The following is an 11,414-nucleotide window of genomic DNA, read 5'->3' on the forward strand; positions in this document are numbered from 1 at the left end:
GGCTTGTATTTGGTGGTCAGTCTGGATCGAGAGGAAAAAGAGGTGTTTTGAAGGAGTACAAAGCAGCTTACAGATTCTTAAGATGAATTGCTTAGGCCTATTTTATTTTTGGTGTGAGCAAAAACTATTAGCTCAAACAGAAGATATTTTTGATGTTTTAGACTTTTTGTAAAGATAAGTTGAACCACAAGATGTAAGTTGTAATACTTTTGTTGGGGAACTATACCTGTTGGTGTAGTATACCTGTGGATATATAGAAGTAACGTTACCTTTCTCAAAAATAAATAGTTTATCTTAATGTCATGAAACTCTAGTATGCATTATCTAGTTGGATGCACATAGCTTGTTGTTGAATGCATAATTTAAGGTTAATAGAAGATTTTGGTCTACCTTAGGCTAGATTTCTTTTCGAGATTTAGGTGAAATTCATATAAGGGTCAACGAGTATTGTTTTCCACATGTCCTCACACCTGGTAGTTATGCAGCACCAGCTTTGATAATATTAGCAAATTAGAACTATCATACAGAATAAGGGTGTATACGTTACATCTGGGTAACGACGAGGGATTTTTGTTCCCAACTTCTAATGGAGGTATAATAGAACAAAAGTAACTAGTTGAGGAACAAATTAGGACTTTTTTCTTTTCTTTTTGGTAGCTTACGACACTTAGAGAATACTAAAACAAAATAGTAAGGTGCATCTCGGACAACATCTTACGTTCTAAAGTGTTGAATTTACTGTTTAACTCATGGGATTAAATATTTGGTACATGTACATATGGTGACCTTTCACCCTGATTTGGAGAGTCATGAGATGGCACTTAAAAGAACCACCGCTACACATGTTGATCCCTTGTTCCCTTCCATATGTAATTCCTGCATTATCAACAATTTGAGCTTGGGAATGTGATTATAGCTTCTCACGGTTGCCAAGCAGCCGATTAACATCTATCTTTATCTCTTGGATAAAGTACATCATCACTTGGTACCTAGTTTTTGAAAGGAAAACTCCAAATGTGCATCATGTCTGGCATGTCATAGGCCAGTTGTTTAGAGAGTCAAAGCATAGAAGAAGTCATGCCCAAGACCTAGGCTTGCAAATCCCAATGCGACAAGAGCACTGCTATATAAGATGTGTACTTTTGGTTTCAAAAGACTAAGGAACCCTGTGAAGATGCAATTTAAAATATTCATAAGACAGTGAACATAGACTTAGTTTATGCTGAAGATAAAAACAAAAGAAGACAATGTCTCCTTTTTCTTGTTTATCGCAAAAAGACTTATACTGACTCGTTGAACAAGTAAAGATGGTTTCTCAAAAATCTTACCACCAGTTCTGGTGTTGTCTAGTGATTTGGGAACAAGGTAATAATCCATTTGATTTGATTTGCAAATGGAGAAAGCGCTGGGAGATCTTAAGTCATAGTGGCAGGGATTTGTTCCTTCTCTAACACATCCAGGGACATGCATATTCTCTAAGTTACTTTCTTCCATATCATGCATTTCTTCATAGTTTGGTGTCTTCTTTGAGCTAGAGGGACTCCCTATCAGGCCTATGCTAAGGCTGTTGACCTTAGATGCTGAGATATTATATGTCTCTTGATATGCAATGTCTGGCATGATCAGTTTAAGATCATTCAAATCAGCAGGTCCACTAAAACTTCTGCATTCACTGACCTCAATTGAATCGAGTACTTGACCTTGTGTTCCATTCAGAGTTATTGCATCAATATTGCAGGCTGGACATGCAGAATATGACTTCTCATAAGCGATAAAGTGCTTCAAAACTGCATGAGACACATTAACTTCTTCTTCTAACTCGGAGCTCAAATGATTCTCCATATCAACTGATTTTGCATCTCTATGCTTTGTGTTTCTTGTTCTCAACTCCTTTCCTTGGACCTTTTCATCATGTAAATCTGCCACAATTCTGCCCCTGATCCTTGCTTTATTCTCTGGAATTGGTATCGCAAGAATTCTTTTTTTCTTATGAGTGGAACTGTTTATATTTGATGCACATTTGTGCAGTTGAAGCCAATTATCAACCTTTGAGTGGTTTTGGGTTGATACTCTTTGCATTGTATTTGCATGGTTCTTTTTGCTGAGTCTCAAATTAAACATTTTGTGTATTGAATCTCTTTCTGATAGATGTTGTTTTGTAAAAACTGCCACTTTAGTGTAACTATCAGATGTTTCTTCGCTGAATTCTGTCTCATTATCCGCACTGAATTTCGTAGTTGGACTGATAAGGCAGCTAGTTCTGGAAACACTGATCTCTGAGTAGCATTCTGATGTTCCTTCTATAGGGAAACCCACAGACTTGGCACAGTGAGTGGATCCTTTCCCTTTTCTAGGAGGAAGCGAGGATCTACTTTTTAAGGCTTGGGATTCTACTCCAGCATTTCCTGATTTACTTCGGCTACAAACAGTAGGCCTCATGAATCTGGGGAAGTCTGCTAAAGGGGTAGATGTGACACTATCTTTTTGAAATCTCATGTTAGACCCTAACCCTTCAATGCATACATCTGAGAGATCCACTAGTTCAGTTAAAGAGGGTGGCGATATTTTTGTAAGCTTTCCTAGTTTCTCATTCAGCTTCTTGATTTCCTGTGTGACATCATTGCGGTTGTACTCAATTCGGTTCATCTTCTGCAGCAGATTATTTATTGCAACTTCCTTTTCTGCCTTAACTTCCTGTAATTGAACATGTCATTGTAAAAATACAGAAGCAGTGATGGGAGAGCAGGAAGTGTTTGCATCTGGATTCCGTGGTAAGACAGCCAATTCCTTATCTTTTGGATGAACAAGCCGTTAAATGTTTATTATGTCTTCATAATGGCATATCATGTATAAAGAGTTAATCCTTTATGTATATCAGGAAATTCCTCTTGTGTTCGTGTCATGAGCATGTATATTTTTCTACTTTCCTGCTTGAAGCTTAGAACATTATTATGGCAAAAAAATAAAATAAAATCAAAATTTCTTAACTGAATAGTTGTTGTATAATCACTAATTTTTTATTTTTTATTTTTGTTTTTGAGAATGGCAACATATTATTCATTAGCACAAAGATTGTTAAATTATCTCTAGTTTTAATCATCTCCCTATTTCTCCGTAAAAGGCTTTGTCTTAATAACTTCAATTTGTTAGGACCATATACATGCCGAATGGTTTTTCCTCATATGCTTATGCAACACTTTTTAATCATGTAGGTCCGTCCAATCTAGAAGCTGAGGCTATTAGTGAGACTGCAACTTAACTTTCATACAAGTTAAATACCAAGTCAAAGCGCCTTCAGTTCAACTTTAACTTCGGTATCTCTCATTTCAACTATCATTAGCTCCTAACCATCTGTTTCCTAATGGACTGTTCAATTCCTGTTAAATTTATCATCTCACCTTACTCAAATGTTCTATAGGCCTTAAGGTCTTAGAAAAATAACTTAGCCCAGAAAAAAAGGGGTGTACTGAAAACATAAAATAATCAAATAAGCATCTTCCCTGTGTAGCAGTTTCAGTATTAGATCAGGTTGAGCCAAATGTACTCACAGTATGCATATGGATTATGAAGATGTTAGTCTACTCACTTCCGTGGTTGAAATTTGAATCAGTAAAAGATCTTATTTGTATTGATGACTCCATGCCATTAATAATGGCCTATATTTCACATTCCTACTAAGGTTGTTTGTGGTTGTGATTTCAGCAAGTATTTTTGTATTGAAGTTGATGTACACCATATTGGATTTTTCCACTACTTTTGGACAATCAGGACAACATATTGAACTAGTTATAACCAATCAATTACATGACAAGAAATGAAAAGAGATACGTTGTGTCATTCTCAAAAAAAAAGATATATGTTGTATGTCATAATAATGTAAGTAGTTCATGATTTCCAGTACTAGGCTCAGTTGATTGTTTCAGTGACTTACTGTTGATTCTTCATTTCTTAATTGAACCCGTTTGGCTCGTGTTGCAAAATTTAATGTACACAATGTCTCGCACAAATCTTCTTCATGGGGACTAACATGAACCAGCATTAGTGTTTTGGAATCATCACCTGGATATTAAGAAAGCACATGAAATTCTGGCATTATTTGTGTGACTATACTAAAGAGGAGTGAAGAAAATGTCATCTACTTGTCTAGATTTTGCATGTTAAATGATAAACGGTAAGTTTATTGGTGTGACTGTAAAAAGGAGTGAAGAAAATGTGAAATTTTCTACTAGTCTAGATTTTGCATGTTAAATGATAAATGGAAAGTGTCCCTGAGAATGTGACTCACAAGAATAATTTCTAAATGCTGCATATGAAAAACATATGTTGACAGTCCAATGAGTATGAAAAATATTTAACAAGATAAGAACTTGCTTAGTTCAAGTTACTAGAACAACCAGGAACATCAAAGAAATTGGGGTGTTCTATTTCCACGCGTTATACATCTCTCAATGATATTTTAACCTACTGACTGATGCTGGTCCATAGGTCTCCCTTCTTAGGCTCATGCTACTGGTTTCTGTTTCTAATATGCAAAGAAGACCAACAAGAACATATGTAGACATATTTATGTACAAGCATTTCAATCTCTCCGTCCTCTAAGATTGAACGTTGAGTTTTCCACTTAGCTCTTTGCCATCCTACGAGCTGCACTTACAGCAAGGTTAGATTGGAAAAGGTATGGTTTTACAATTCTTTTGATTGAATCGGTTATGTGGTAGATGATGGTATTGCATACCAAGCCTATGTTTAATCCTAGTATTTTAATCCACATTGTGGAATTCCTTAAGCTCGCTAAAAGTCTAAAACAGCTGGGAAAAAAACGCAAATCACTGAAAGTGTTCAGTTATCGCTCTCTCCTTTGTCCCATTTCTAATTCATTCTCAGCACTTTAGTTCTTTCCTTTTCTCTCACCGTCTAGGAAAATGATGTCCACAAGAAAGGCCAGGAGATCGATTAAACAACTCCCATAAAGTAAGTCTTAGTCGTACTACCTAAGTTACGCTAGACATATGAAGAAGTCTAATTGTGAATATTTGTAGAATCTTTGATGTGCTTTACTTCAGAGCATGTTGCCGTTCTTGTTTCAGTCCGTGAATGCAGGGTATTGTTTGACTCTAGCTATAGGTCAGAGCTTCTATTGTGCTGCTTCAGAGATCGATGGTGAAGAAGCTCGAACTAAAGTAGGTCTCCTGTTTCAGTTTGACATTCATTATGCAGCTTAATTAAATGTAAAATCTATTTACATTTTTCCACTCCTCCAGTAGCATATTCAAACTCACTTCATTTGAATTCTTTGCTTTCCTCCACTTCAGCATACAATCCACTCGAGTATGCCTCTCTGTTTGCCATCAAAGTTTTCTGTGCTTCCTTTTTTTTTTTGGTTATTTCATGTTAAGTTTCTACCATAAGCATCACTGGATGTGGGACCAGCAATTTAAGTGTTCTGTTTTTGTCAATGAAGAATTCGAACGAAAATGTTATATTAAGCCATCAATATCTTTTACTTGAAGAAACTAATGTGTAACAGTGTAAGGTAGTGTACCCATTTCAGTTTCATCTTTAATCCCAACTTGCAGAATATGATATTTAACATGCAAATAAACATAGGCTCTAAGCATAGGTCAAACAGTCTGACATATAAACATTCAGCTAAGATGCATGCTTACCTAGGGAATCTTTAAGAACTTGCGTCAGCTTGCTATTCCTGTCAACAGTAAACATTAGGATCAGGATCAGCTTTAAGTTAATGGTGAAACTTCTATAATTATTTGTCTTGGATTCTCATCCACTTGATTCTGTGAGTCAGGTACTGGTATCTAATGCCAGATTTGTTGAGTTACCTGTAAGGTATGTGGCGCTTTTTGCTTTGGAGGGCATGGATGACATCTCCAAGGGAAGAAAGTGAGAGATTAATTGCTTTTCCCTCTTCAAATCTTCTCCCCAGTGCTTTTGTTTTTAGGACACGTTCACTTCCTCCAAGGTCGACCATCCACAGTTTGTTTGTTAACCTTCTCCGTTTACTAGCACTAACACTGGAAATTGATATGCGAATCATGCTGTATGGAGCAGACAGGGAATTTGTTTAGAGGTTTGACACCTTTGAGATCTGTGATCTATATTGTTCAGAATTATCCTTCAAAACCTGGAACAGATTCAAGATAGCTGCATAGACATCTCTTTATCAGGTTCGTGTTTCTAATCATAGTTGTTGAATTAGGTCTTGGGCCTAACTTACACCCCAAAAGCTAGCTCAAAGGGAAGAGGATTGCCCAAGTCTTATTAGGAGTCTACCCATCTCAATAACCATCACTGTGAGACTTGTCATTCTTCAATGCCCTACCTCATGCCCAGTGCTTAGCATTTGGTGCGTGGACAATTTTAATTTCGAGGGCCCAACATTGGGTGAAACAAGTCCTGCTCTGGTACCATGTAAAATTAGGTCTATAGAACTGATTATTGCCACCTAGTGCAGTTTGAGAATTTATAACTGAATGGCAAGCATTGTGGAAAACTAGTTTGAAATTTCTGATATACAAGAAAAAAAAACAAAACAATAATCCTCCTCCCTTTGAGCTAGTTTTTGGGGTGTGAGTTAGGCCCAAGACCTAATTCAATATGATATTAGAGTAGACAGAGATCCTGTGACCGAATCTCACCGCCACCCATATCAAAAAGAATTTTCACGCGCTTGACCCATTAAACATAATCAGACCCGCACGTGAGGGAGCGTGTTGAGAATACAATTAAATAATAAATGTGTGCTCTCTCTAACAGCTTAAGCTTTTAGATGAGATAGTTGCACACTTCAACAATAGTCATTTAGCTGGACTTGATAAAAGTTAAAAACCTTTCTACTATTCATTTTTGTATAAAAAATGAATTGATTTACCAATGAGATCTGCTTGATGTTCGGTTGGAATTTGTGGAAGCAGTGGATCTGAAACCACATCCTAACTTATACAGTCTCATGGCTTGGTTCAAGTCATTTACTTGGATGGTCACAAGGTTTTCAATCTCGGTTTCTCCATTGGGATGTGTTTGTATTGATAGACTGCATGCAAAAATTATGATTTACATGAGAAAGTAGCTAACCTCGTCGAGAAAGTAGGAAGTTGACCAGAATTAAGTATTGATCGTACAGTTGACTAGGTTCATTTGACAAGAATGACAAGTTGATGCAAGAACTTGCATCAGCTTGCTATTTGTCTCAACAATAAACACTAGAAACAGTGGCCTTCAGTGTCAGTAAAGCATGCAAGCTATGCAATCAAACAACAAATTAACAAGTTAGTTCTGTGACTTACCATGGTGGTAAAGGGAAGATTGACTTTGTAGTCTGACTATGTGGGGTGAGGAGATCTTTTAAATAGCCCATGTATATCTCCAGCATACTGAAACTGAAGAGGAATGCATGGTTACTGTCCGCAGTGTGCTTAAAAAGTGCCTCAATCGCACGGGGCACAACCCCTGGAAACTCCTCTGTGCCTTCCTGGCAGGTATAGTTACCGAAAACATTGTACTTAGATAATGCAACAAAATGCTTTCCAAAATTTTATAGTAGAGACTCACTAGATATCACCTGCAAATTTTCCTGACCGGTTCTCATTTAACTCTGTGCTGTTAGTTGAGTAATCCTAATAAACCGTTTGTTTGGTTATATTATAATGTATGAGTTGTTTGTGTAGTGTTGTTATGCAGTGAATACTAATGCAGAATTTCTTGTTTACCCTTAGTAGTTAGGGCATTCTTGCTTGTAGGTGCTCTGATTGATGTATCATACTCCACACTCTATATGGTATAAAGTAATATAACATTTGGTTTCTGAAATTAAACTCCGCATAACTTAAGATTATATTAGTGGTTTATTCTGATTTCTGAAAACCAAACATGGTATAAGTAATATATTTTTGATAAGATGTTTTGCTTTGCTTGTTAAGTAGTTGAGGATATACCATTGTGAATGTTTTCCCTGTGCCGGTCTGTCCATAAGCAAATATGCAGGCGTTATAGCCATCCAGCGCGGACTTGATAATTGGTTCTATTTCTGAAAACACCTCACCTGCCATAAGAAACCAACAATCAGGTTTGCATAATGAACCAGAGAAGCTATCTGCATTTTGTGTTAGTTGCAATATTCAGTTTCTTTAATCATCAGTATTGAAGAAACTATGACACCTTGTCTATGTCCTGGATTGGTTCATCAAATTGAAAACGATATTTCGAAAATCAATTGAAATGAATGACTTTTGACAAACTATTTCGGATTAATTATAATCCATTTGTGAATCAAAAGGCAAATAATGAATGTAAGATACGTGACAAAAAAGATTGATTTCGACATCCTTTTCACCTCATTTATTCAATTTTCAAAAATCCTTTGCCAATAAATTTTTTTGACAGTCCAGCTTGAGACATGTGTAAGCGGACTCGAAATAAAAACTTAAATTTAACATTTTTTTTCTTAACAAAGTTGCCTCTCAATCTATCATAGAGAAATGCTAACTTATCGACATACGAAATTAATTACTCCCTCTGTCCCAATTTATGTGACTCACTTTCCTTTTTAGTCCGTCCCAAAAAGAATTGACACATTTTTATATTAAGTAACAATTTAACTATAAAATATCTATTTTACTCTTAATGAGATCATTTATAGTCACACAAATTTTTATCATTCATTTTGGATGACAAGTTTTAAAAGTCTTCCTTTCTTTCTTAAACTTCGTACCGAGTCAAAGTACCTCACATAAAATGGACGGAGGGAGTAGATTATTTGCATTCTGGGGTTTCTTTTATTTTCCTGCAGCATACACGTTTACCTTCAATATAAGTTAATTAACTTTTTAAGTGTGATTTTGCTTTTGTCCTTAACCTAATTGTGTGATTTGTTTTCTGTGCTTTGTGTGATTTTGAGACTAACCTTAATTTTAGTTTAAATTGGCTCGAATTTTTTAATGGTCATAATTTATGTTCCTAGGATTTGTGATTTCACCTAGAAGAACGTAGATGAGACTAAAAATTTCGTCACTATTTTGATTTTCATATTTTCTATCAAAATTATTTTGTAAATCAGAGAAATAGAAAGACAATGAGGATTGTCAGTAACAACATCCTCATAAAAAAATATTGCCTCTAATATGGAGGAGACAAAATTGATTTAAGCACTCATAAAATTTAAGCGCATTCTCAAATACAGTTTAACCTTTTAATAGTGGCAGCATTTGTTTGAAAATTTTGGTGGTTATAGTGAGGTGTTATTATATATTGATATTTGATGTTTAGATGTCATTTAGCTAATTGTATAAACAAAAGAATAGTTTTATGATTCTGTGTACAAAGAAAAAAAAATTATTGACCAATTTAACCAAAAAAAAAATAGAAAGAGTATGAATGTAAAAAAGGAAATACCGATAGTCTTTTTCGTGAAGTTATGACCATAAGTCCATAAGTAATGGAAATCATTTAAACAAATATTTTCCTTTTATGTATTCCTAACATGAAATTTATTATGTGTATGGCATTAATGATAAATATTTTAATATTCTATTGCTATACAAAATATTATCAGACAAATATTTGAAGAGGATTGTTAAATATAGGAGTAATTTTACAAAGAGCATATTGCTATAATAAATGGTGTTATTTTAAAAAATAAAATAAAAATGGGTTGAGAGAGAATCAGACACTAAGTAGTATATGCATAATTAAGTAAATTTTCTATTACAAATAAAAGAAATATAACTTTATAAGGTAATTTTGTATAATTAAATGACAATTTATTTAGTAATGAACTCTATATAGTTGCTACAGAGAATGTTTTTATTTTAAAATAAAAATGATTTATATTACCGAAGTAGGAGGTGGTAAATTAAAAAAAAGATGTAACGAAAGAAAGTATGGTGATGGAACAATCGGGTTTCAGTTTAGTTGATATAATTGTAATTAAAAGAGAGTACCTTGTGAGGAAGAAGGATGGAAAACCTTGTCAAAGCTATAACTTTTGGACCTGTTGTCAACCAAATTTATGATCATTTCATTTGAATCCAAAGCTTCAACTGACTTTTGATTGCCAATGCTTATGGGTCTTATCCGACAAGATACTCGAATATTACCTGAAACACTAGTGTTTTTTCTAAATGTAACTTTTAAAGTATAAAACTGCGATACGAAATGATGATCATAATAATTTGTTATCCTGCATTTGAAATTTGAATGAACAAGTCACTAACCTTTCAAGTCGAAGAGGTCATTAAGAAGCTTCCTCCTCTGTACGTTAAGTTTCTTAATGCAATCATATAATACTTCAACTTCACCTGATATGCATGTGATGTATATGATGAGATAAACTTACACAGCCAAAATCTATAATGATGAATTACCTTTAATGTTTGAAATGGCAGCCTCATTATTACTCTTTTCATATGTCTTATTGTCATCTGGTAGTTGTTGTGATTGCAGGGCCTTCATTATTCCACGAACTGAATCGACCCACTTACAAGTTAGGTGTGTTTTCATTCCCATCAGAGAAGAATGAATTGATTCATTAAGAGATCTCTCATTATTACCATCTTCCAACTTAAATAATATATGCTCTTTAATTGACCATAATAGGAACACCCTTTACACAAATAATTCTATGGATTCATAATTAATGTCATCTTCATCAAGACACTACATTTATTTTCAGGTGTCAATAATACACATGTTTGGATTTTGGCTTCTTGACAAAAAAAAACATTACTCAAATGTATGATTGACCAAGAGAGAAATAATTCACAAAACATAGTAAATGTTACTCCCCTTTCATTTTATATAATAGTTTGATTTCACACCAAGTTTAAAAAAGAAAGAATTTTTTTTGAAACTTGTGGTCTAAAATAAGTAATAAATCTTTGTATGACTATAAATCATTTTATAAAAATAAAATAAATATTTTAAATTAAATTGTTACTTAATATAAAAATATGTTTTTTTTTAGATAACCTAAAAAGAAAAGTAATCATATAAAGTGGGAAGGGAGTAATAGAATACGAGTTAGAGAGAAAGAAAAGGTACTACTTGTGTTTGGTTGAGACTTGAGAGTTGAGAGAGAATATAAGGACGCTAGTCAGGACCCATTTCATTAGGACATATGTTCCTCTTTATTTCTTAAAAAAAAGCACATATAAATAAAGAAAATTAAAATTACTCAACAAGTCCTTAATTTAGTACCAAAAGTATAAAATCAACTTGATATTACATTATTAAACAAAGAATTTTTAAAAATTTCTAAAATATTTTTTTAGTCTGTTTCTGTTTGGTAATATAGGTCACTTTTGGGCCTATAACTTTTGTATTATTTCCTTTTTATTTATTAATGCCTTTTGGGGCTTTTAATTGAAAAAAAAACATTATTAAACAAAGACTGATAAGAT

The 11,414-nt window shown here is 34.1% G+C and overlaps 2 protein-coding genes and 1 long non-coding RNA gene across 4 annotated transcripts in view; 2 read left to right on the forward strand and 1 right to left on the reverse strand.

Annotated features, from left to right (window-relative positions):
• The window catches only part of LOC102602128 (pentatricopeptide repeat-containing protein At5g56310-like), a 7,207-nt gene extending 4,829 nt beyond the window's left edge, over window positions 1–2,378 (forward strand). The window contains exon 2 of one of the 2 annotated variants that reach the window (XM_006344528.2): window positions 2,307–2,378. The gene's annotated coding sequence lies outside the window, so the exon portion shown is untranslated. Of the gene's footprint in view, window positions 1–2,237; window positions 2,267–2,306 lie in introns of those variants that run through there. The other variant, XM_015307476.1, reaches the window with a different exon arrangement.
• LOC102579723 (kinesin-related protein 3-like) lies at window positions 391–10,728 on the reverse strand. The gene is made up of 11 exons (XM_015307475.1): window positions 10,380–10,728; window positions 10,230–10,313; window positions 9,957–10,112; window positions 7,953–8,059; window positions 7,305–7,489; window positions 6,890–7,051; window positions 5,841–6,056; window positions 5,667–5,704; window positions 3,932–4,059; window positions 1,329–2,694; window positions 391–1,166 (listed from the first exon to the last, which is right to left on the reverse strand). The coding sequence occupies exons 1-11, from the start codon at window positions 10,519–10,521 to the stop codon at window positions 1,051–1,053; spliced, it is 2,700 nt and encodes an 899-aa protein (XP_015162961.1). The 5' UTR covers window positions 10,522–10,728; the 3' UTR covers window positions 391–1,050.
• Window positions 2,689–5,291, forward strand: LOC107060095 (uncharacterized). Its single transcript, XR_001473144.1, has 5 exons — window positions 2,689–2,771; window positions 3,213–3,314; window positions 4,486–4,675; window positions 4,919–4,971; window positions 5,088–5,291. It is a non-coding gene; the product is annotated as an uncharacterized lncRNA (long non-coding RNA).
• Window positions 10,729–11,414: the final 686 nt, after the last annotated feature.

Source organism: Solanum tuberosum, unplaced genomic scaffold (genome assembly GCF_000226075.1).
Source record: "Solanum tuberosum cultivar DM 1-3 516 R44 unplaced genomic scaffold, SolTub_3.0 scf00059, whole genome shotgun sequence".
NCBI lineage: Eukaryota > Viridiplantae > Streptophyta > Magnoliopsida > Solanales > Solanaceae > Solanum > Solanum tuberosum.